This window comes from Arctopsyche grandis, chromosome 1 (genome assembly GCF_051622035.1).
Source record: "Arctopsyche grandis isolate Sample6627 chromosome 1, ASM5162203v2, whole genome shotgun sequence".
In the NCBI taxonomy this organism is placed as follows: domain Eukaryota; kingdom Metazoa; phylum Arthropoda; class Insecta; order Trichoptera; family Hydropsychidae; genus Arctopsyche; species Arctopsyche grandis.
Window position 1 is genome coordinate 5,680,876 of NC_135355.1, and position 25,718 is coordinate 5,706,593.

The 25,718-nt window shown below is 35.8% G+C and overlaps 4 protein-coding genes across 5 annotated transcripts; 3 read left to right on the top strand and 1 right to left on the bottom strand.

Annotated features, from left to right (window-relative positions):
• LOC143916591 (uncharacterized) lies at positions 1-25,474 on the bottom strand. Its single transcript, XM_077437764.1, has 2 exons — positions 25,189-25,474; positions 1-245 (listed from the first exon to the last, which is right to left on the bottom strand). Exons 1-2 carry the CDS (start codon positions 25,388-25,390, stop codon positions 1-3), a joined length of 447 nt encoding a protein of 148 aa, XP_077293890.1. The 5' UTR covers positions 25,391-25,474.
• Positions 790-12,965, top strand: Sec24AB (Protein transport protein Sec24AB). Of its 2 annotated transcripts, none has more exons than XM_077434878.1 (15): positions 790-1,066; positions 3,594-5,106; positions 7,267-7,369; positions 7,441-7,567; positions 7,638-7,979; positions 8,061-8,224; positions 9,585-9,658; positions 9,742-9,893; positions 9,967-10,120; positions 10,195-10,370; positions 10,466-10,576; positions 10,718-10,887; positions 11,623-11,846; positions 11,936-12,172; positions 12,251-12,965. In XM_077434878.1, exons 2-15 carry the CDS (start codon positions 3,611-3,613, stop codon positions 12,360-12,362), a joined length of 3,642 nt encoding a protein of 1,213 aa, XP_077291004.1. In that variant the 5' UTR covers positions 790-1,066; positions 3,594-3,610; the 3' UTR covers positions 12,363-12,965. The 2 variants fall into 2 exon arrangements, with proteins under 2 accessions (XP_077291004.1, XP_077290996.1); XM_077434870.1 differs by having other exon boundaries at positions 793-1,070.
• Positions 19,370-21,245, top strand: LOC143909248 (kelch-like protein 20). The gene is made up of 9 exons (XM_077427157.1): positions 19,370-19,461; positions 19,529-19,667; positions 19,745-19,884; positions 19,959-20,134; positions 20,199-20,396; positions 20,466-20,627; positions 20,704-20,859; positions 20,930-21,061; positions 21,180-21,245. Exons 2-9 carry the CDS (start codon positions 19,555-19,557, stop codon positions 21,243-21,245), a joined length of 1,143 nt encoding a protein of 380 aa, XP_077283283.1. The 5' UTR covers positions 19,370-19,461; positions 19,529-19,554.
• LOC143917350 (spermatocyte protein spe-26-like) lies at positions 21,180-22,090 on the top strand. The gene is made up of 3 exons (XM_077438867.1): positions 21,180-21,399; positions 21,572-21,752; positions 21,826-22,090. The coding sequence occupies exons 1-3, from the start codon at positions 21,331-21,333 to the stop codon at positions 21,963-21,965; spliced, it is 390 nt and encodes a 129-aa protein (XP_077294993.1). The 5' UTR covers positions 21,180-21,330; the 3' UTR covers positions 21,966-22,090.
• Positions 25,475-25,718: the final 244 nt, after the last annotated feature.

A 25,718-nucleotide genomic window follows, 5' to 3' on the forward strand; every position in this document is an offset into this window, starting at 1 on the left:
TCAAGCGATACCAGAAACACTATAAACGGAGGTACAACCCAAACAACGCCAGTCGACCCACAGCAGCAAGCGTCGACACACAGCAGCAGACCAGTCGACATCCAGCTCCTGACCTGCCACCACTACACTACGCGGACTTGGAAGATCAACCAGCCGAACGAGCCAGCAACACACTGCCGTATCCAGAGACCTTCCAAACATAGCCGAACAACGAGCCAGCAACACACTGCCGCACCAGAGACCTTCTGAACATAGCTGAATGCCGAGCCAGCGACACTCTACCATATCCAGAGACCGCTGAACGACATACTTTTGCCCAAATATAATACCTTTGTACAATAATTAGGCAAACAATAAAACTTTATTAAAACAAGCACAACAGTGTTTCGTTAGGCTGGGATACGGTCAACACATACCTACCCCGCCTACAATGTAATATAAAGAACTTGAAGAGCTGCTCTAGCTACTGGAATACATTGCATGCGAGTTACACCGCCGAGTTGAATCTGCCTTTAGTGACGTGCGCGAGATCGCTTTGTGCGCAATAATCACCGAACCATTTTACGTCGGAGTGGTGACGAATTGAAATTCGCAGCACATCGATGATAAAAAAATCCTAAGAATAAGTGTATCGACGAGGTGAACGCTTCCGGGCGTCGAACGCGGAATAGAATCGCGTGCGAAGGTTTTTCAATCGGTATAATTCGGTATATTCGGAGCGACGATGTGTGTCAAGGGCGGCAGGCGTGGGGCGATAAGCAGTCAGCAGTGAGCAGAACAAGAAGAAGTGACGTGTAGGGGAGTTGGACGGGTTCAGTCGTGTGTCGGCCGCCGCGGCCACGTAGCCGAGCTGAGCAGAGTCGGGCTAGGCCAGAGCCCCTCGAGGGCGACACTACGCGGAGCTACACTCGACGCTCTACGCCACACGCTCCACGCTCTACGCCCCGTGCCCCGCACCCCGCTCCCCGCACTCCACACCAAGCTAGACCGGAGCGAGCTCGTCGTCTTCATCGTCGGCCGTCAGCCGTCAGCCGTCAGCCGTCAGCCGTCGGCCTCTCCTGTCAGTGTCAGTGAGTTTCACCCCGCCCCCTTCCGCCCCTCCCACGTGATCTCGATCGTCGACGGGTTCGCGAACACCCCTTCAGCCCCTTCGTCCCCTACATATCTCGTTTCCCGTTCATTCAAATACTTCCGCGGACTTTGGATCTCCAATTATCCTCGAGTGATTCGATGACATCTGATTATTGTCTCAACGATACGTGTGTGCATCTTTAATGACACTTATCGTTCAAGGTTCAACGTAAGGTTGTTCGAACGGAAGAAATTTGCGCAGTGTTGCCACTCTTCAGACGTGTCGATCCTATGAACATTATATACAATTATTTATATCGCTCTCTCTTTTCGATTTCGTGTGCTGCTTTTCTTTTTATTCACTTGAATTTAATGTGTGGTCGTTTCGTCGGGAAATATTGTATATATATATTAAATTCGACGAGTCAAGTTTCAGGTGCAATGAACTTATATGATGGAAATGTTGAAACATTCAGTTGAATTTAATGTTTGGACGTTTCGTCGGGAAATTTTGTATATATATTAAATTCGACGAGTCAAGTTTCAGCTGCAATTAACTTATACGATGGAAATGTTGAACTTGATGTGTGGTCGTTTCGTCGGGAAATTTTGTATATATATTAAATTCGACGAGTCAAGTTTCAGGTGCAATGAACTTATATGATGGAAATGTTGAAACATTCGTGACAGTGATATTGTAGATTTACTGCAGAGTTTGAAAAGCGCTCGTACATACATACAATAGCATTTTGATTTTAATAATTGATGACTTTTTTTGCTTTTAGATGTTCTTCCTTCATTATCGGATGTGATAAATCTCGGAAATGTAAACAAAATGATGAGCAATATATTATCTTTGAAATCCAATTTCGCCGGTGACAAATGACTCGCCTTTAAAGTATCGAGCTAGAGAGTGTTAAATTATGATGGCAAAAGTCATTGACTGAAACAATGTGTTAAATCGACAATTTTTATTCAATTCCTTTTGATTTTGCTAAAAGAGAAAGATAAATTGTTTGGGGGTTTAATTTTGAATATGGAGGAAGAGAATTTGAATTGTATTGAGTTTATAATTGTTAAAAATGCAATGGAATTGTTTACAGAAGGCGAGAGTTATTCATCAGCGATGAAGATTTTTGTCATGAAAGTGTTTATATGTTTGATATGTCTACTAAGAGTTGTGGAAAATAAAATCGGGTGATTGTCGATAGATCTTAGTACAGTTGAAAAGCACCCCCAATACGATACTTTCAATCATGAAGAACATTTATAAATAGGTTTTTATTCACTAATCAACATCAGTTTGGACTTGAATATCCAATAGTTTGAAACTGAAATTTTATTACTTACCCTTTGAGTGCTGACGTCTTTTCTATTGAAAGCCCGCCACGTTGAAAATTTCGCCAATATTTCCAACTAGAATCAATTTAAAATCCAATAGAAAGCAGGTATAAAAGTTGTAGCTAATCCAAGCAAACCCTAGATCCTATATAACTACCGCCAAGGATTTCGAGTTTTGTAAAGGTGTGTTTAGACTCTCTATTATATCTTGCAACAATATAAAATAAGTCTATCAATGAATGTATTGTTCCAAAACTATTTTCATCTTCTTTATTGTTGTTAAAATGTAATGCTCACAATATAAATGCCAAGCCACAATCTAAAATTCTCAGCAGCTAGGGATTTCCATCGTGAAATTCTGCTATGGTTATAAATTCAGAAATTCCGGTGTAAACCAGTCTTTATAAACATTGACACGGATTACACGACCCATGTTCAATGCATTTTTTTTCAATGCTACCTTTAAAGGCTTAGCAAGTAGTATTCTTGTTATATTATTTATGCATGCTCAATATACAGCGCCTACCGGCGTTTTGCTGGCCTATGGACTTGTTGGTCAACATTCAAAGGGTTAAGAATTGACATTTAAGTTTTTAAATAAATGAAAAATGTTATTAGCTAATGAAACCATACTTTATAACCTTATATATGTGAGAATTGGTTTTTCGAAATTGTGTTATAATATGTGAATATGCGTACTATAGAAAAAAAAACATGAAATAATAGCATTTTGTAAGTCCTTTGTCTCTTTTAGAGAACGATGTTTTAATGATGATGACATTATTCGACAGACATTAATTGCTTCAAGTATAAATATTTGAGCATTGATAATCTATAAACATATTAACTAATCATTATTACAGACTTTTTCATACTTCACCAAAAATGTGTTGAATATGTTTGTATTGGTTGGACTTTTGACGAATAAATCTAAATTATTACTCATAGATCAGTGGGGGCTTAAAAGTTGTGCACGTATGTATGTATAATGAGTTGGCTCACATTCTGCGAAATGTCTGGCTTAATTCGCCGAATATTTTTTCAAATTGCATATCTGAAAATTTGATTATCGTACAAAATTGATAAACATCTAGCATAGTAGTAGCTATAAAGTATACAAATGATTTGATGTCAATTTTTTCTATAATTGTTTATTAATTAATGTTTATTTTTTATTACAGGTGACAGGGAAGAGATCATGGCTTTCAATCCGACTGCAAATCCTCCTATGAATTTATTCAATTCCCCTATCAAGCCACCACCACCATCACCTCACATTCAAAATCAATCACCAGTTCCTCAGTCGAACGCTAATCAAAGCATACCGATCTATGCACCTCCTCAACAGCCAGGCTATGGCAACGTTCCGAACAACCCGAACGGATTTTCAAATCCGCCTAGAGTGCCGTCGTCAGTCCCTTCGCCGATTTTGAGGCCTCCGTTCCCTAGCAATGTCTATCAGAACAACGTTAGCCTGAACTCATCGCGAAATTCGTCGCCCGCTTTAAATTACTCGGCTCAGTCGAATAGTCCCATTCCTCAGATGCAACACGTCAACACGAGCAACAGTCACTCGCCGTCTTTTTCGCAGGGGAACGCGAAGAACTTCTCGCAACAGCCCCAACCTCCTCCCCCATCGACGATGCAACCGTCTAAACCGCCTCAAATCGACTCCAGCTACGCTTCACGTCAACCGATTCCGCCGAGTCATTCGCAACCTTTAATTAACAATGCGACGCCGACTCAGCAAGGTTCGATCGTGCCTCCATTTTCACACCCTCCAACCAATAATAGAAACCCTGCGATGCAAAATCAGATTCCAGTCAGTAGTATTCCAAATTCCCAAAACCAAATGAAACCACCTCATAATCAAATGCCTCAAGTTCAACCGCATATTCCAATTTCTCTTCCGCAACGAACTAACTTAACTCAAACCCCCACACCTCCGATCACCCAAATGAATGCATTCAATCGACCGCCTAATCCGTACGCGTCGATTCCACCGCCGCCACTGTTGAGTTCTAGCAACCAAGAAAACAAAACTTCTTACAATCAGAATCCTATTCAATCGACCGGGCCGGCTTCTTTGCCGTTCCCGAGCCGACAAATAAATTCAACGATGCCTCCGTTGGTGCCGAACCAAGGTCCGCCTATGCAACAGTTGAATCACAATCCCAACGCTTATTCAACACCTCCGTTGTCTGCGAGCGTATATCAATATCCGAAAGATTCTTCACACGCTGTGCCTTACAGTCAGCAGAATCAGAACACGAACGTCGGACAGCCGAATCTTCCCCCTCCTCCGACTTCGCATCCCCCCCAATCGTTTCCACCGACGATGGGTGATCCCGATCCGAGGGACGCGAATATAACTCACCCGCAGTATCCGCATATGAGTCCGCCGCCGGAAACTCAGTATCCGCATATGAGGCCGCCGCCGGAAACTCAGTATCCGCAGGACAAACCTCAAGAGATGCCGCCATACGTGTCCACGAATCACTTCAACGGTCAGCAGCCAGATTTGTCGCAGCAGATGGGACGTATGAATATTCACCAGACGGGCTTCAATAAGCTGTGGGGGCACGAGACGGTCGATCTGCTTCAGTGTCGCAACATTCTGCCAGAAGGGAAAATAGAACCTCCTGTCATCAAATTGAACCATCAATTTTCTAATTCGGTCAATTGTAGTCCCGAGTGAGTATTTTTTTTAATATTGTTGCGTATAGGTGGGGTCAGAAAGGCTAAATTTGCTTTATTCAACGCTTCAAAAAGTCCACACGGAACCGCTGCTCACTCCTATATATCTGATCTACCGTGTGTACCTCGTTTTAAAGGACTAGTTGCACAGCACAGCTTCTGCTATTCGTCAGCGTGTCCAGACGTCCGTTCGGTATACTCTGGCGTACCTACTATTTACGCACAAACTCAATCAGGTCTGTTTGTACACATATGTACTAGTACAGTTAGCCTAATCCAGGGTGTCTATTGTCCACGCACATGTTTTCCCGTTAGGTCTGGACAACCTCTCACGTTTCCTTGTTAATATATTTCAAATAAAAGTTTGTTCGGCTTTCGCTGATGGAAAATTTGTAATCAATCGATATGGAGGAATTGATTACAAATTTTCAATATTCAATACTCCCAACGCCACGTTTCAGCAGTATTTTATTAAAATACAATTCCAAGTAACCATTTGTACTGACAACAGTTTATTGTTTATCGTTGATATTGACAGTCGACTTATTGTGTTCCTTGTAAATTAAAATATTTTATAGTCAGTATGGTTACTTAAGAGTAGAAAAATTAAATTGAATATTTTTGATTTTTAAATGCTTTTTATTATTACGAATTATCTAATATAATAATATCTTATATATATTTTAATAGCTACTGATCTACTGATCATTTTCTATTTTACAATTTAATTTAATTTGGTTAGTAATCATAGTATTATATTATTCTAATGTTAATCTACAGCATAATAGGAAAAAGAGCTCAAAAACCTATTTACAATTCTTATAAATGCTCATAATACATCTAATACATAATATTAATTAAAGACTGTCTAAAGTCGATGACCTAAAGCAGATTGTGTTTAGGTAATCTGTGTGTTATACCTGAAGGGTATAGACATTTTGTTGTAATCACCGAGACTCTTTACAAGTGTGTTAGTTATTTGTTACTTTTGCCATTAAAATTAAAGGATAATTTAGGATTTTTGAACATTTTGTCGCTTGAACATTATTTCCGTTTACATTTTGTCGCGGGTACATTTTGTCGCGTGAACATTTTGTCGCGGGTACATTTTGTCAGTGCACTAATTTTCGGGTACATTTTGCCGTTGAACCTTTTGGACTTGCACCAATTGTCGTGTAACCCATAGAATCTACCGGTTAGTTTGTTAGTAATGTAATATGAAAGTGGATTATACTTAGTTATTGAAAATTTCACTTTTTCATACAACATACATATAAAGACAACCTCTAGATTAGTAATTCCTTCATGGAATATAAAATATCATGGAGATTTATGCTTATGAAAAAGAAATATAATCGAGTTGTATGTCAATGTCACTGATAATAGTGATAAAAACCAATAATTCGCGTTAACCCCCTATAATATGGTAGAAAGATTTCGTGCTGTAAGAAAAGTGTTATATATTTGACATTGTGTTTTATCTTTATCTTTATTTTATTTTTACCTATACATATGTACCTGGAAAGCCTAACAGATAAACCTCAATGCGCCTTCATGGTCAATTACAAACATCGATATATAAAAATTTTTGAATAATTTAAAAAAGTATCATAGAGACTTCTATTGATAAAATTACATTTTCGGATCAATCTTTTTTTTATATAAATCGTCAAATTTCGATATGCTGTGAAAATCAAAAGTTGCTAGACATTTATGGACAAATTTGCTGTATTTGTATACGAATCAACGAAATTCAACATGCTGAAAACTCGAAAATTGCGACCAGTGGTTAACATATATGTTCTAAAGCATATATGCTAACCACTGGTCCGTGCTGCCGGTTTAATATATAATACATACATATAGTATAATAATACCAAATTAATACATGTAATCAAATAAATTATGCAATTGAGATCATCATTGAGTTGTTGTAGGAAATACTAGTTTTTTAAGAAAACGAGTTAAATGAGAAATACTGCACATATCACAGTAAAAGGTTTTCTGTGGCACGTTTATTATATTTTCACATGTTCAACGGTATATAATGTGGTTGGTTCTGTGATGCAAAACTATGCTCAATTATTTGTATTTTAAGTTTTCTTTTCATTTGCCATCGTATGTTGAATTTTTATTGTAATACATTTTTATTTTCAGAATATTTAGATGCACACTCACTAAGATTCCGGAAACTAATTCATTGTTACAAAAATCCAGACTGCCATTAGGAATATTAATTCACCCTTTCAAGGATTTAACTGTAAGTTGAACTAACTAAATAAACTGTAGGTTTAATTTAATAAATATGTAATCTACCTTGTTGTTTTGCAGCATCTACCCGTTATACAATGTAGTTCTATTGTAAGGTGTCGATCATGTCGTACATACATCAATCCGTTCGTTTATTTCATCGATTTGAAGAGATGGAAGTGCAACCTTTGCTATAGAGTGAACGATCGTACGTATTCATACACTAGTATAATCGTTGAATCATACATACATTTATGGTGATATTTTGTGTTGTATAGTACCCGAAGAGTTCCAATACGATCCCGTAACGAAGTCGTACGGTGATCCAACCAGACGACCCGAAATCCAATCGGCCACTATAGAATACATTGCTCCGAGTGAATATATGTTGCGGCCGCCGCAGCCCGCTGCTTATCTGTTTTTGCTGGACGTGTCGGCTTCGGCCGCCGAAAGTGGATACCTGAAAATCTGCTGTGATACACTCATCGAACAGATCGACAATCTTCCGGGCGATTCCAGAACCCAGTTGGCTTTCATTTGCTACGATAGTGCAATTCATTTCTATTTCCTCGGTGAGGGAGCAAGTCGGCCGAAAGAAATGACTGTGATTGATATTGATGGTTTGTTTTTTACTGTTTTGTTTTTTGTTGTTTTGAAGTTTGGTGGGATTTTATATATATATGTGGTTTTTGTTTGTTCAGATGTGTTTCTGCCGAGTCCGGAAGATCTGCTGGTGAACCTTGCCGAAAGACGGACGACGATTTTAGAGTTACTTGCAGCTTTACCGGAAAGACATGGCAGTCCGTCACCGGCTGCTACTCAAAGTGCACTTGGAGCTGCTTTACAAGCTGCTCAAAAATTGATGGTGATGATCTTTTAAGCATATATTTACAAATGGGTGTACCTCACGGCACCGAAAGTTAAAATATCGAAAAAGGAAATATCGGAAGGCAAAGATCGAAAATCGAAAGATCTTAATTCGAAAGATCAAAAAAAAAGGGTGCATGGTAAACGGTATTATGTATATATAATATATATATCAGTAGCATGCGGTGAAATTATCTCTCTTTTTTGTCATACAGCCTTGTTTAATGTGCGCGCGCAGGATACGGGAGGAGAAGCCTGTTCCTCTTGTTCCTGTTGTATCCTGCTCGCGCAAATTAAGTGAGGATGTACGATGGGGGGAGAGAGAGTTTTACCGCACGCCACTGATATATATACTAACCGTTTTTCATATGTATGCATGGTAAACGAACATTTTCGATTTTTTAACATTCGGTGCGGTGACGGTCACCCATTTACAAATGTATGTAGACCTCAATATTCTCTAATTTTTTTTACAATTCACCGTTTAATTGAGTATCTTTGATAAGGGCTTTCAGTTGTCTTTTGCAATGGATAGAATAAAATCAAAGAAATTAACGATAATTGAGTTTATATACAGTGATATTAATAATTTTGTATGGAACTATTTATTTGAAAAACAGAGTCATAAAATTACTAAGTTGAAATGAATCATTGCTGTGGATAAGATTTAGATTATATTAAATCTAGATTGACTGTATTCAATTATAGTAAAATTGATAACATTGAGCAAGAAAAAGAAAATCACGTTTTTTACTTACCAGAGGTGAGACTAACCAATCTATACTAATTTTGTCCCACTGAATTCGAATGTGATAATGATTTTTGTTGGTTTGCTCTCATTTTTTTGTAAAATAATTCACCGCTCAAATTAGTAATATCCTTGTAAATGTAGTGGAAAATAAAACAGGCCTAATGGATACATTTTTTAGTTTAAAAATTCGCTAGATAGTTAATTGCAAGTATTTTAAAGTAACAAAAAAATCACTATCAATAGAAAAAACATCTGACTGTTGATTCCAATACTCACTTTTGGCACAGCAATACTAGATTTTGACTGCAAAGGCCAAAAATCTGTAAAAATTGCGCATATTTTTAAAACGCTTACGTCTCATAAACGAGTGGAAACCAAGAAAAATCATTTTCATATTCGAATTCAGTGGGTTAAACTTGCTATAGATTGATTAGTCTCCATTCTGGTAAATTTTGTTGTTGTTGCTCAGTGTAATCAAATAATCATCTTACTTCATTGCTATTTATTACTACTCATTCAGCTTAATCTTAGAAGTCATTCTAAAAGCTTTGCTCCCATAGCACTTTGGTTTCTTCAAATGGAAAAATAATGTATTTATTATTTATAGACGCCGACTGGGGGTCGTATAACCGTATTCCAAACCTGTCTTACAAACGTGGGACCTGGTGCTTTAACGGCAAGGTATCACTTGTATTAATCTATTATGTCATATATATATAATGTCTTCGTTATAATAGAAATAATATTGAAATTGTATTTTTCAGAGAGGATCCCAACAATAGATCGTCTAAGGACGTTGCTCATTTAAATCCAGCGACTGATTTTTATAAACGACAAGCACTGAACTGTAGTGGTGTACAAATTGCCGTCGATCTATTTCTTCTTAATTCACAATACGCCGATCTTAGTACTATAAGTGAGTGGTCATCGTCGTGGTCATTCGTTGATTATTCGTCGTTGGATTTGTGCTAAATTTTGATAAATTTTAGGCGGCGTAAGTCGGTTTAGCGGAGGGACTGTTTATCATATACCATTATTCAAAGCGAGTAGAGAGTGGCAAGCTCAAGAATTCAAAAGAAACTTGACGCGTTACTTCACTAGGAAGATCGGCTTTGAAGCCGTCATGCGCGTCAGATGTACCAGGTTTGTAAATGCGTTTTGTGTACATGTTTGGATTAGTTTTGTATTTTAATTGATGGTTTTTAATTTGACTGTAGAGGTCTCACCATACATGCATTCCACGGAAGTTTCTTTGTGAGGTCTACGGATTTGTTGTCGCTTCCGAATGTTAGTCCCGATGCCGGATTCGGTATGCAGTTAGCCATCGAAGAAAGTTTATCGGACGTGCAACACGTTTGTTTCCAAGCGGCTCTATTATATACTAGTAGTAAAGGTAGTTTGAATCATTTTTGTATGGCGACGTATCATATTGTATGTAAGTTGTTAATTTATCACATTTTAACTTGTCTATGTATATATTTTTTTTAGGAGAGCGTCGTATTAGAGTACACACTTTGTGCCTACCAGTAGTAGCTACCTTAACTGATATTATCCATTCTGCTGATCAACAGTGTATCATAGGACTTCTAGCTAAAATGGGTACGTTCTCACCGTTGACTCGATTTCTGTAGCTGTCGACAAAAAATTGTTCCAATACGTTGAATATTTTTGCTGCTGCCACTAGATGACAGTATTGATTAAGCGATGTGTGATCTAGTTGAATGTGTTTGTTTGTAATAGCTGTGGACCGTTCTCAAACGTCATCACTGTCAGACGCGCGAGAAGCTCTCATCAATGCCGCTGTTGACGCCTTAGGAACGGTTAAGGTCATCTCGGGTCCATCTCACGGTTTGATGTGTCCCATGGCTACAAGATTACTACCTCTATATTTATTAGCATTACTTAAACATGTGAGTATTTTCTATGGGTACGATTTAACCGTGCATTTAAAAAATAAATTTGCTCCTTAGAACGAATCATTTGCGCATTAGAATAAAGGTAATTGCGTATTAAATAAATATATTTCTTTTGTTACATCGAGCACTATTTTATTTGTAGTATGAAATAAAAAAAATGTTTCGATTTAACAATTAAAAAGTTTGTAGTTAACTCGAGAGTTATTAAGTTTAAACACCTGGGCCAACTTGGATGGTTTCTGGTTGAGACGTTGCTGATCCTATATGCGAGATCGTTAATGCTCAGCGTTAATGCGCATTTCATTCATTTTAGGTTGCTTTATAATTTTCTATAGTAATTTGATATTAAAATGCTGACCTAATTAAAACAATGGATTCGTAATTTTTCAAACTATCGAGTATTTTTTATTTATTTACTAGAGGTATTTAGTCTTATTGCTTATTTTATTTTTTAAGTGTACACATATTATATTAAAAGAACATTAAAAACTTTTTGTGGGTTCTTTTGTGTTTAATTTTTTTCTATTGCTGTTTTCTTTTAATATATTAGAAATTATCTTTAAATTGTACATTTTTATTTTTAAATGATATATTATTTTTTTTAATTTACACAAATTTTATGAAATACTTACGATAAATGCGCATTTAAATTGTACCCATTTTCTATTGTCTGAATATCAGCATGTCTAAATATGCATATACTAAATATAAATTGTCCGGTTTTTGTAGACGGCTTTTAGAACTGGAACATCGACACGATTAGACGATCGCGTAGCTGCCATGTGTCAAATGAAGTGTTTACCTTTGGCGAGCCTTCTACGTAGCATATATCCAGATTTGTATCCGGTTCATAGACTGGCTGATTACATTCAACGTATGCCGCAAGAAGGTGAAGTCGACGGCGAAGAGGTTTCCATTTCGAATCCTCCAAGACTTCGGCTAAGCGCCGAAAAGTATGTTTGATTTTATTTTTGTATTTTTTATTAATAATTATGTACATTGAATGATAATTTTTTATTTAATGTTATTATTTTCGTTTTAGAGTGAGCGCGACTGGCGCTTATTTGTTGGACCAGGAAGATACAATGTTATTGTATATAGGACATTCGGTACACCCAAATTGGTTGCGGAATGTATTCGGTGTCGATAAGCATAACCAAATACGTGACGACGTTCACACTATTCCGACGATAGAAACTGATGAAAATACTTTGCTTCACGCTTTTATAGATCATTTAAATGATGAGAAGCCGTTTGCTGCGACGTTACATATAATAAGGTTTTTAGAATGTTTGATTTGTGAAGTATATATAAGTCAGGATGGATTTGTTTTAATTTGTGGTGTTCATTTTTGCAGAGATAACTCTCCGAATAGGACGTGGTTTACGGAAAAACTGGCGGATGATAGGGTAGAAGCCGCGCAGTCATACTATGAGTTTCTTCAGCACGTGAAAAGCCAAATGAAATAGTCTTTTTCAGTGAAAAAGAATAGGGCGTGACTGTTGCAATTATATAATATAGGTTTAAATATGAATTGTACGTATATTATATCAACATATAATTTTCATCGTGAAACTCCCATTTTTAATGTTGAAAGGACTACATCTATTTAGTTTTAATAATTATTGAAATATTTAATAGCTGAATCGTATTGAAGTTTGTATATATTTTAAAAAAGAATTCCTTTATAAAATAAAGAATATTTGAATTATTGGTAAAGTGTTCAACTTTATTAACAATTTTAGTTTACGTTTTATGTTTGAGTGCGAGTGTGTATGCGTTTACTGTCATCCATTGAGGCTTTTGTGATTTTATGAACCAATAATTAGCAATCATTTAGTAATTTTATATGTGTATATGATATTACAAATATATATATTTAATAATCAATGCGATCAGTGCGTTGAAAATATGATATTAAAATGTATATGGTTTCAATTTTTCTAGGTAAGGGGTCTTTTAATAGTACATTTTATTTGTTGTATGCGTTTCATCTGGGGCAAGTTGCATATAGAAATATCAATCGAATAATATTTCTTTAATTCAATTAAATATATGTTGTTTTTTATTATTATTATTATTTATTATTTTTTGTAGATAAGTTCATAAACACGATAAAATTTTATATGTTATTATTGTATACGTTTTTGACCCGTGTAAAGTCATAAATATACGCTTATTTTGCACAGTAAAATAATGTTTCATATTATAGACTTGTTGCACACTGATGTTCTTTTATTTAGATGGATTATGTGTATGTAGTATTTGCCCCCCTTTTCTTAGCAGATAACTGATCAGACATACTATATATATTATATATAATCGGTGTTAAGCTCAGGACTCTTATGTAGTTGCACGAGACTGACACTTGTAAGACTTATTTGTTCATACTTGTAATATACAGCATAAATATGATATAACGTGCGTTGTAATGTATACTTACGATTTGAGGATAGAAGTAGGTGAATACATTACAGTGAGGCCTTTACATATTTCACCAGGGATGTGGTTTTGATGTTATATAATAATATGAATGTTATGTATTCGCGTGCATATGTCAACGGACTAATAATGATCACACGCTGTTTGATATGCAAGCAACTGAATACATACCTATATTAGTTTAACTTTTGTTATCATTAGCAGAATGGTAATAAATATAAATATTTATATTTAAATTCGTTTGAATGTGTAATATATTATTTCATTTAATAAAAAATATATTTTATTATTTGTTTCTAGTTTATTCGACATGTAAATAATAGTTTTATTGAAGATATCTTATTGTTTTTATTTCGAATTCGCTTTGCGCATCTGAATAAGCTTCCCAAAGTCTTCTATTTAATTACTCGATGCGGTGCAAACGATCGACAAGCGCCAGATAGACTGAACCACAGATTAACGACACGTGTACCTTTTGCTTGCGCACTGCTCGCACTTACACTAAGCGAAATCTACTCGGAAGTCCTGATATACCTATTCTGTATACGTTCTGTGCTTCTGATACTTTAGTTCCGAATTTTGCCTTATTAAACTCGCCAGAAAGATCCAACTCAATTTTAATAATTGCATCTGTGCACATCGAAAGGTTACTCGTCATCTGATGTGCAATCTATCATTCGTGAAGTCGAGAATTGCGTTTAAAGCAGCCATCCAGTTAATCTGTGGTTCAGTCTGTCTGGCGTTTGTCGATCGTTTGCACCAAACCCCAATTACTATATGGAAGATTTTCTCTACCGAGTTGTTTCTAATGATTCTCAATTATGAGAATCTTTTATAATCTCTTAATTCCATTGAAAAATACTACTCGCATGACACAGTGTTTATGTTTATCTATTAAACTGGAATTTTTACTTAACATTCTACACCAATTTTACCTCGAAATAAGACGAGAACTGGTATTGAATTGATTATACGATTAAAAACTTATCACAGTTCAAAATAATGGCGGACGTCATTTCCACTTATATTGAAGACCAAACCGAGCAAAATGGCAAAGTTTGAAAACGATCGGGTAAGAGCCCAAACTTCGTCAGACGACAATCGATTCTGAACTAAGAAGAGGTTAGTAAAAATAGACTTTAAGCTATATATATATATATACTATTGGACTGCAGTGGATTTAATAGAAATCTAATATTTCTTATTGTTTTGTTTTTGGAAGGCAAGACATGTCCAAAAAATATAATTGCCATGCGATAGTCATTTGAATAAAATATTACCTTAGCAAATATTGACGCTAAATTAATATATTGCTATTTGTTAGTCGTGAATAGGAGCACCACTTTAACCCTTTGGCTGCTACGAGGTTTTTCAATGTCCAAGCGAAAAATGCTAACATTTGTAATTATTTTGAAAAAAAAAAAATATAATATTTTTTTTTACATACTTACTTCGCCGAACACTCGTAATTTTTATAATACTTTATATACATTTTTAAGAAGCAGTCGTGGACTCGTGCTCTCTCTTTCTGTCTTGCTTTTACATGCGTGCGTGCGAAAGAGATACCTACATATATACACTAAATAAGTTTTGACGATTGTTTTCCGAGGCTTTATTCTTTTCAATAATCTATTTTTAGATATCGATGTATCCTTACAACATGCGATATATTCGAAACAGGTAGCGGTCTCTCTCTCTTTCTTTCTTGGTTTTAATTGTGTACGTATGAGCGAGACACACAAGGATGCGAAGTTTCTAATAATCAAATAATTTTTCAACATGTATCATAAACATTTTGTATGCATTTCAGTTGCATTTGATTGATTGCATGAATTCGTGACTTATATAATTGAAAGCGGATTTCTATTGTTTTTTGCCATTTATTTTAACTCTGCAAAATGATATCGGACAGTGAAAGTGATGAAAGCGAAATAATAGCTCCTCGCCGAGGAACTCGACAAATCAGCAGCTCTACTGATTCTGAAAATGAATTTATCGATAATAATCAATTCCCAAGTAATAACTCCTTATATGACATTGACAACGAACCCGAAATTTACTTTGATGATGAACCCGAAATTGAAGAGCTTTTATTTAAAAAATTGATAAATATTTATAAAGCTTGATTGAAAAATAAATATAAATACGTATATAAAAAAATGTTTCGTGCCACTGATGCGCTGGTGGCTCAAAGAAAGTATTGAAATACGACAATTAATGACGTCAACAACGATCGTCGTAGCAATCTTCGCCGATTTCAAAACAACGATTTATCGTTGTTGTAGCAGTCAAAGGGTTAAGGCATAATTGATACTGAGGTTCTTATTTTTTAATTTAAATTTAGGTGGCCAATGAGTATTAAGTTAAAGAGAGAATTACGTGGCACGCATTTTTTTTTTTAGATAGTTTTGCACATGCAAAAAACGTTAGACATACTCCGGTACGCTAAATCTAATACCTCATTTTTATTGATTTAAGTTTTCAAATTCACATTGATGTAAATAGCAAACAGTGCCGGCCTTACACCCGATGGCGCCCTCGGGCAATGTTTTCTAAACACCCTTAGAAAGAACTTTCGTCTTTGGCGCTCTAATCTAAAATTTTGAATGACTTTTGGCGCTCTAATTTTAAACCGCCTTTGGCGCATCGTTCGGCGCCTTAACTTATTTGGCGCCTCCCGACCTAGCCCCCCCCCCCCCCTAAAACCGGCACTGATAGCAAACCATATTGATGTAAACATATTGTTACGTACGCCGCGGATTAAGCGAATGGAATCCCAGAGACGATGTGACCGTTCAAGGGTTATCTGTTAACGGATTAACTAAGTGCTTGCACTTAGGACCAACGGATGTCTGTTGACGGATTAACTAAGTGCTTGCACTTACTTCCAGGATTATATCTGGACTCAATGTCGTGGAAATACATATCCGAATACGTGACTATACAATAGGTTAACAGATTAGACGTTCTGAGAGATCTACCCTTTATAAGGCGGTACGAAGGCGATATCAGGTCATTCTGGACTGAGCACTGCTGGTGTGTATATCTCCTTAATCATCAATAAATGCTGTGAAACGGCTGTTGGCCTTTTACTTGGATCCTCCACCCACCCCTACGCAACAATATAATACAAATAAAAAGCAAAAATAGAAATTCAAAAACAAAATATATATTGTAGTTAAAAATAAAAATAGAAATTTAAGTTATCAGAGTTAATGTAGGTGGAAAAATATTTTTTGATTTTAGTTTTTTTGCTAAAATCTATTATAAACACAGAATAAAAAACAATCAGAAACAGATTTAAAATTCATTATAAATCACTATAATAATAAACAAAAATACAAGTTCATTAAATTCTTATTAATCACTACAATGATCGATGCGATTTTCGATACTGTTTTCAATACGTAATACGTATACCATCAATAAAAATAAATAACACATAATATAATTTTATATTCAAAACTTTAACCCCACTGATGTCCAGTTGTAATTATACTTAATATTAATTTAAATTAGTAAAAAATATACTCATATATTCAAAATATATAGCGAATTATATAGAAATTAAAACTATAGCGAATAAGAAATATCACAACTATAAATTTTCAATGCTTTCTACTATAAAATACTCGTTTTTTCAATCAATATATATTTTGAAACAATAAAATATACTTTTGAGAGATTCCATGAATTCAGTCATGATATACAATTCAGTGACTAATAACACACACACATTATTTAAAAACTATTGATCGATTTAAAATCTCGAGTTTGAATTTTCGTGTTTATAAACGAAAATAAAATGTATATTTGGTGTAATATAATATTATAGATAAGAATTAAAACCAGTATCAATAATCCTTTTTCTATTTTCAAGTCGGTTGTTTTTTTGTGCGGTTTTTCCGCTATCATTGAAATTATCTTGAAGAAAATACATTTTTCCGTTATTAATCTTAATTTTGTTACCGTTCCTTTCTTCGATATATATATATTGAGTGTATGCATATATTGAGTGAATGCGACAATATATATCAATATATATATTGAGTGAATGCGACAGTTGCGCTTCGACCAGATAAAACGTATTTAAAATTGACAAAATCGAGGTTTCGTATTCTCCTATTTTCTCCTCCAAAACTGGACCAATTTTTAAAAAAATTTCATCATCGGTATGAGAAAGATACTTTCTGTGCATCTATTGGCGTATTTTTTTTAAAATCGACCGTTAAATAAGCACGCTGGACTCGTTTCGTGGGTGTAAAAAAGAGGCGATTTTATAGATGTTTGGCGGCTCCTAGCTCCTATAAAAAATAATTAATCAAAAAAATAAAACGATAGATGCACCCCAGTGGTGGATATCCATAGCATATTAAAAAATAATTTCTCTAGTGCCATAATTGAGGAAGGGAGAAGTATAGTACGTTTGTATGGACAAGGCGCTGCTGTCCAGCCCAATTAATTATTTAATTTAAATTTCATTCCTTTTGAGTGCAAAATATGTATAGCGGATTTGAGTAGTTTGTCGAATTCTATTATCGATGATCTTATTTTTAATTTCAAAATGTATTTTATCTGTGAGAAGATGATTATTTTAATATCGGATGAGTGGTTATTTCCATGCGGTTTTTCGTTATTATTGTAAACAAAATATTATAAAAACATGTTTTTCTGTAGTTTAATGTCGTATCTGTGTAAGCAATCTAGCGCTAGTCCTTTAAGCCTAAATTCGTTTTAAAAAACTGTTTTTATTCCTGCAAAAGATGTGAATATCGCATTGACAATGGAATTATTTGAAATTTCAGAAATCAATATACCAAAAATTCAATAAATTGGGTAACAAAAATTCAATAAATTGGCAAGAAAAGTCGATCTTACTATAATCATTCAAGTTGGAGTTGGAGTCACATCATAGCAAAACGTCGGAGTCGGTAAATTCTGATCCGACTTCACAGCCCTGATCTAAACTTAAGTTCAATTATATATTCCCCATATGTTGGTCACCTGTGATGGCACTATGGCATTTATGAGAAATAAAAAATAAAGGTGATTTTGAATATTTGATTTTAGTAAATAGCACTGTTCGACAAGAAACATGGTTCAGAGACGAGATATGACTTCTCTTATAGATCTATGCCCAGTAAACACGAATCTGGTAATAAAAAATGTTGATTGGCTCGAGATTCAGAGATATATGTGTTTTTTAAATCGCGCGATTTTTCTATATCTTGGTGTTGTTCAGTCGATGTCTCAAAATCTGTCAATTTCTTGTTCAAAATGAATATTGGAATCAATAGTCGGGTATTTTATCTTTCATTTGTATTACTTTTCAGCTTTCAAATCCCTCTAATTAGTCGTCCAGTTCAAATAAAAAGTCAAAACGTATTTTCACCTAGGATTTTTTCCCACTGTTAATACTATTTTATATTGAGTATTTTCTATTGAAACATGTTTATTGGGATAGTGTTCTGGCCACAATATTTTTTGTTTTCGTTTAAAAGGGTTAACACACCTTAAGCGGGTCACGTATTACTACGTTTCATATGAGCTTGACGAGAAATGCGGGATACGTAGTATTATGTTTGATATTGGTTCATCGCGGAAGGCGGGATACGTAGTACTAAGTTTATTCTAATAGTACATATATGGAGATTTTTTTTATATGAGTTTGAATGTTGAGCGATTTTTATAATCTGTTGTATTTATTCGCACAGCCTTGTGATTTTGCCCGCTACCGCTAGCCGCCGCAAAAAAAAAATCGCCCTCTTAAGGTGTGTTAATTGGAAGTGTGCTGAATTTTAAATCGGTAAAATTGTGAGCTAAACGCTCGTACTAATATTTACTCGTATTTACACGAATCTGAATTGAATTAATAGGGATAATATATTAAATTGTCTTTATATGAGAATTAAATAAAATTCCACTTCGAAAAATTATATTTCGACTATTCTTGTGGATTAATCACAAAAATTCTATTGATAACGGCTTACCTCGATAAAATAAACGAACAACAGTGTAATTAATATACGTTTAGATGCAACGAAAGGGTTGAGATATCCTTATCTATTGTGATAAAACCGCAGAACGACAGTGCTCCAAACCATTCGCTGCTAATCTTTCCAATTGGTAAGTCTAACTTTATAATGCTCAGCACTTACAGTTATATTGTCTAATTTTCAATCTTGTTTTTCAGGAGAAATCTAAGAGAAAATCAAAAAGATGTTCGTAGTGAAGGCCAAGTCCGATTTTGCTGTAAAACGGGTGGAGTATTTGTATGAGGCCTTCCAACAAAATATAAAATGCGACACGATGTTTGCGGTTCCAGGCCGAGAGTATCTTAATTAGAATCCGAAATTATTTAAAATCCAAATTGTTCTGCCAATTTAATTATATTTTTTCATAATTGTAGATTCTACGCACACTTGGTCGTCCTAATGGCGTGCAGCGAAATCTTTATGACAAAAGAAAATCTATTGAATGACGTATTTTCAGATTATGACAACGAAGTCATCGAAGCAATCCTGAAGTATTGTTACACTGGAGAAATAAGTTAGAGTTCATAAAAATCAAAAGTAATCAATTATTTTGGTCTTCAAATGTAATGATGTGAAATATTATTTTAGGTATAGACGAAAAGCACGTCGAAAAATTAATGGAGTTAGCCAACCGACTCGAAGTGAAAATTCCAAGGCAATTTAAGACAGTCGATCTTTCAAACTGTCTGGAAGTTTTGAAATCAACGGGAGATTCCGAATTATTACAAAAGGCAATGGATTTGACTATGGAAAATTTCGAGACGGTGAGTGTTGATTATATAAAAAAATAAGTCACTTAAATATTTTTCAATTCCACTTCTGTTTCAGTTGCACAAAACTCAAGATTTTCTCAATCTGCCGGCCTCCAACGTGATCGAAATCTTGAAATGGGATGATTTGTTCGTGCGTTCCGAAGAAAGCGTATTCAATGCTGTGACATTGTGGGTAAATCATGATGATGCGAACCGAAAAAATGACTTGGCACAGTTGTTGACATCAGTGAGGTTATCCTTGCTGCCGTTGGAGGTATTTGAAATTAAATGAATGTTACAGTTTAGTGATAAAAATCGTTCGAAAAATGTGTTATGTTTTCAGTTTATCGTCGATGAAGTAATGACTTTCTGTCATTCGTGTGCAGAGTGTATGACAACTATTAGACAAGAAATTAAAAACAAGAATGATAAATCTTTCGCCCCAATAGAGACCCCTCGTAGAAAAATACAAAAAATGGCACTGGTTGGGGGATCGGGTATTGATGTGAGTTCTGTATCGCAAGTATAATATTTTGATTGGATTGTAAATTAATTATTTTATTGCAATAACGTGTTTTCAGTTGGCAAATACCATCGATATATTTGATGGACTAGAGAAAAGTTGGACTCTATTTAAAAACATTAGAATTGATAAAAAACGATTTGCGTCTGTACTCGTGGGTGATTGGATCGTTATCATCGGCGGAAAGAATTCTTTAAATGAATCAGTGACATCAGTAAAGTTTTCCGGTGTTGCGAAGTACCTGCTTAGAGAAATCGGAATATAACCAATTTATTTGTTTTCAGGTGGAATACATTGATTTGAAAAGCGGTCAGAAACAGCCATTGAAGCCGCTAAATCAAGCTCGTTGTATTTTCTCAGCAGTGTCACTTAGTCGCGGTTCGTTAACAGATGTCTACGCCATTGGTGGTTTTGTAGTAACGAATGTCGAAAAAAGCACAGGAGATATTTTATCTTCAGTGGAAAGGTGATTAAATTGCAATCATTTCATCAGATCGATTGAAAGAGAAGTTGACGATTATTGATTTCAATTAGATGGAGCAGCAAGACTGGGGATTAGGAGATCATCGCTCCATTGTTGGTGGCTGTCTATTTCCATAGTGCTTCTGTTATCGCTGATAAAATATACATAACAGGCGGGATTGCAAATGAAAATAGAAAAGTTATATCCACGAATAAAGTGCAGATGTATTCAGTGGAGACCAATTGTTGGACTTACCGCGCTCAGATGATTCAGGGAAGACATACTCATTCGGTGAATATCAATTAGTTTTATTAACCGCTTAGCTGCCCAAAGCGCCTTAAGGCGCAAACAGCCGTATCTATTACACGCTCAGCGCGTCGGCTGGGCCTCTAAGCGGTTAACAACTATCGCAAATAATACTCTCCAAAATAAAATAAATCAAATTTTGATTTCACCATTTTAGAGCGTCGAATTCAAAGGGAAACTTTACGTCGCTGGTGGCAATATTTGGGGACATTCTTCTCGTTTAGACAGTGTGGAATATTACGATCCGAATGCAAATGTGTGGACAGAATTTACCAAATTACCGAAACCTGCAGAAGGAATCAGTCTCTGCTGCTTCCAAAACAAACAGCTTAGCATGGGTGAGCTTTTTTACAACTTAATGTGAATTTATAGGTCCTAAGTGTAGAATTACTTTATTGTTTTTATTTTCAGGTGGATATGATGGAAGAAGTCGTTTCAGTGATGTTTGGGAATACGACGAGACGATCAAATATTGGAAAGCTTCAACAAGTATTAGCAGATCGAGAAGTGGTGCAGTTGCACATGTCATTCCATATGATTCAATTCTTTGATCGACTTGTATTCAATTCTTTGATCTAATGTAACATGAAATAATCATTAAATGTACTTTTTGTAATATTTCAATTTTTAATGTAACTAAAGGTTTGAATAAATACATAATATGCAACAACATCTCAAAATATATTTCATTTTTCTGTGAATATTTAATGTTTATTTACACTGATAACCACAACTGATAAATAAGAGAGTGGCCAAAGTCAATAACATATATGTACATATGTACTGTTATGTACCTTCCTTATCAATGACAGGAGTGCCGGACTTTGCCCAACCCAGTGTTACATACATACCTCGCTTATCAATTTAGTTGACTAACCAGTACGAATAAGACACACCATTGATTTGTGGCACACCTAATTTAACAAGATTTATCATTGATTTGTGACACACCTAATTTAACAAGTAACCCATTGATGTGTGACACATCCAATTTACTGACTAACCGAAAATGTACGACACGTGTCTTCAATACTTCATTGTCTTAAAGAAAAGTATATTAACTCATACTGATAGAATTTAAGTCAGTCCGACTCCGTAAAGTCAGTCATCATCATCGACTCTGAGAGTGACAATCGTCATCATCAAGACTCCGAGAACGCGTCCGCAAATGACTGTCAGCACAGCAGCAGAATAAAGTGAACTAAGTTATAGTGAAATAAGTTCTACGTATCTCATATTAAATTATCATCGTTCCATAATCTCGTTTTTCGAATATAATATAAGATAAATGTAATATTTTAATATTAATAAATAAAACTTGATAAGTTAACCAAGTAGTTTAAAAATTAAATAAATATTTCATTGGAACGTGACAGTAAACATATTTTATATAAAAATGAATTCAATTCAATTCAATCCATAAAATGTTATATTTCATTTCTTATGATTTTTCCGGTTTAATTTCAAAAATTAATTCGAAATTGACTGTATCAATATTTTTCAATAAAAAAAAAAAAATTTTGTAAATTTCTTAAATTTTAGCACATAAAAATCAGTGGCTGTCAAATATTTTTCACACGTTTCGTCGATTAAATAATAGTTTTCATCGAATTCTCAACTTTTCCGTTATTTTCCATTATTCATTAAGTGATAGTTACTGAATAATTTTAATGAACGACTCTCAAACTTTTTATAATTATAACTTTTTTTTAAAAAGGAAGATCAATTCAAAAGAAACGGTGCCAATTAGTAACCAGCATACATATATGTTTTTGCGATGTGCTGCATTCCTACGGCTCTCAAATGATTTTTACGAAGGTTTCTCAAATACTTTTACATTTTTATTCTGTTATATCGTGGTTTTTAACGGGTTTTTATTGAATCGTGTAATTTTCTAGTATTATTAACTTTTTTGAGAAATAATCAATATGTTAATATCAGTGGCTCTGATACTTTTATTTTGATAATATGTTTTAATTCTAAAATTCGTTTCCAAATGATGTAGCTTCGTAAACACAAATGATTTTACAGATTTCCGTCCGTTTATTAAATTCCAGTTATACTCAAACGGTTTGTAGAATTGTTTTTCACGCTCTCTTCGGCGAAGTAAACTTTTGATTTTCTCGTAAATAAACAATTTTCAAATAGTTCCAGAGACTCTCCAATAAAAAATTTTGAAGAATACATTTTTTGTTTACAATGATTTTTGACTGATTTTAAGATGGTCACGATGGTCCAGATTTCACACTTTTATTAAGTTTAATAGTATTTGTATGGGATAATTTTATTGGGCGTATTTTTAAGCTATTCATCATTTTAAGTATTAACAATTTCAAGGAACGTTTCTCAATCATTTACATTTTTTTTTTAAATATATTTTCTTTATTATTTCAAAGTAATCAAAATATTTCTTGAATATTATGAATTTCTGTCATTGGTTTATACCAGCGCTTCAGAAATGTAATTGTGTATGTCTTTAAATACATTTTTTCACATACAAATTTGGGTAAAAGTCGGGTTTCTAGACGAGGCGGACCCGCTAGGCTCGGTCGACCCGCTCCTTCCTGTGATTGGCTGCTTTTTGCGAGTACTCAAAATCACTCCCTGTGATTGGCAGCAGCGGTGGGAGTCGGCTACTGGGGGAAGGTGGACGCAAAGGCTCGTCGGTGACCTGAAGCAATGGTGCGGAAGGAAACACGGTGACCTGAACTGCCACCTCACCCAGTTGTTGACAGGACACGGTTGCTTCGGAACCTACCCTCACAAGATAGGGAAAGAAGCAACACCAAGCTGCCACCACTGTGAGGTAGCTGACGATGACGCGGAGCACACATTGCTTCACTGTCCTGCGTGGGACGCCCCGAGAGAGGCCCTCAAAGCCGCGATCGGGGAGGAAACGCTGTGGACGGGGATGGTGATGGGTTCGATGCTTCGCGACAGAGGGAGCTGGTCGGCTTGGGAGGCCTTTGCTGCCTCCGTGATCGGGGAGAAGTTGCAGTCCGAAAAGGAAAGGAGACGCCAGGGGCACGCTTCTGAGTCGTAGGACTCGATAAGAGCACCACGACCTGAGGTGGGTCTCTGCTGTCTCCTGTGTGAGCGTATTGCGCAAGGCCAGCTGCTGCCTGGTAATGCTTAAGTGCGGGTTCGGCAGCAGCTGAAAGAGAGTTTTTAGTGAGTAAGAATCTCACACTCCCCCTGGAATTGGGGCCGGGGGGCCTATGCAAGGTTTTCCCCTCTCACGGAAAAAAAAGTACCGTTTACCATGCACCCTTTTTTTTTCGATCTTTCGACTTAAGATCTGTAGAAATCTCGTCATCGTCATCGTCATCGAAACATTCGAGAATATTCCACAACAACAAACCACATTCCTCGCAGAACTCGCACACGTAAACAACACGTGCACTTCTTGGAATCAATCGCCAAACCTTCGAGAAAGCTCCACCCCTACCAGTAGAGCGGAAACAAACCAGTCGAAGCACACCTGCAGCCATTAAACTAAACTCAAGCGGAACGGTGTCAAAACCTTCGAGAAAGTTCCACCCCTACCACTCGAGCGGAAACAAACCAGTCGAAGCACACCTGCAGCCATTAAACTACATCGAGCGGAACGGTGCCAATCGTTCCAGAAAAGTCTACCCCATCGACAAAAACACAATCCTCGCATACGCATCAACAACAGCCAGCAACCAGAAACACTATGAAAGGAGGTACAACTCAAACAACGCCAGTCGACCCACAGCAGCAAGCGTCGACACACAGCAGCAGACCAGAGACCTTCTGAACATAGCCGAACAACGAGCCAGCAACACACTGCCGCATCCAGAGACCTTCTGAACATAGCCGAACCACGAGCCAGCAACACACTGCCGCATCCAGAGACCTTCTGAACATAGCCGAACCACGAGCCAGCAACACACTGCCGCATCCAGAGACCTTCTGAACATAGCCGAATGCCGAGCCAGCGACACTCTACCATATCCAGAGACCGCTGAACGACATACTTTTGCCCAAATATTCTAATACCTTTGTACAATATTTAGGCAAACAATAAAACTTTATTAAAACAAGCACAACAGTGTTTCGTTAGGCTGGGATACGGTCAACACATCCTACCCCGCCTACAGATCTTTCGATTTTCGATCTTTGCCTTCCGATATTTGATTTTTCGTGCTTTTCACTTTCGGTCCCGTGAGGTAGACCCAAAAACTACATATGTGTCAAAATATCCCATTATAATATAGTGTTTCTCGAATTTTGATAAAATAAAACTATCATAAGCATTACAAAAAGCGCAATATTTTACA

What these genes read in the sequence shown, in the direction of transcription:
- Sec24AB (XM_077434878.1), top strand. Translation starts at nt 3,611, where the DNA reads ATGGCTTTCAATCCGACTGCAAATCCTCCTATGAATTTATTCAATTCC. An exon ending in TCGGTCAATTGTAGTCCCGA is followed by an intron (nt 5,107 to 7,266) that starts GTGAGTATTTTT and finishes TTTTATTTTCAG; the next exon opens with AATATTTAGATGCACACTCA. An exon ending in GCGACGTTACATATAATAAG is followed by an intron (nt 12,173 to 12,250) that starts GTTTTTAGAATG and finishes TCATTTTTGCAG; the next exon opens with AGATAACTCTCCGAATAGGA.
- LOC143909248 (XM_077427157.1), top strand. Translation starts at nt 19,555, where the DNA reads ATGTTCGTAGTGAAGGCCAAGTCCGATTTTGCTGTAAAACGGGTGGAG. An exon ending in TTGTTACACTGGAGAAATAA is followed by an intron (nt 19,885 to 19,958) that starts GTTAGAGTTCAT and finishes ATATTATTTTAG; the next exon opens with GTATAGACGAAAAGCACGTC. An exon ending in TTGGGGGATCGGGTATTGAT is followed by an intron (nt 20,628 to 20,703) that starts GTGAGTTCTGTA and finishes ACGTGTTTTCAG; the next exon opens with TTGGCAAATACCATCGATAT.
- LOC143917350 (XM_077438867.1), top strand. Translation starts at nt 21,331, where the DNA reads ATGTATTCAGTGGAGACCAATTGTTGGACTTACCGCGCTCAGATGATT. An exon ending in AGGGAAGACATACTCATTCG is followed by an intron (nt 21,400 to 21,571) that starts GTGAATATCAAT and finishes TCACCATTTTAG; the next exon opens with AGCGTCGAATTCAAAGGGAA. An exon ending in AAACAAACAGCTTAGCATGG is followed by an intron (nt 21,753 to 21,825) that starts GTGAGCTTTTTT and finishes TTTTATTTTCAG; the next exon opens with GTGGATATGATGGAAGAAGT.
- LOC143916591 (XM_077437764.1), bottom strand. Translation starts at nt 25,390, where the DNA reads ATGGTAGAGTGTCGCTGGCTCGGCATTCGGCTATGTTCAGAAGGTCTC. An exon ending in TGTTCGGCTATGTTCAGAAG is followed by an intron (nt 246 to 25,188) that starts GTCTCTGGTCTG and finishes AGCTATGTTCAG; the next exon opens with AAGGTCTCTGGTGCGGCAGT.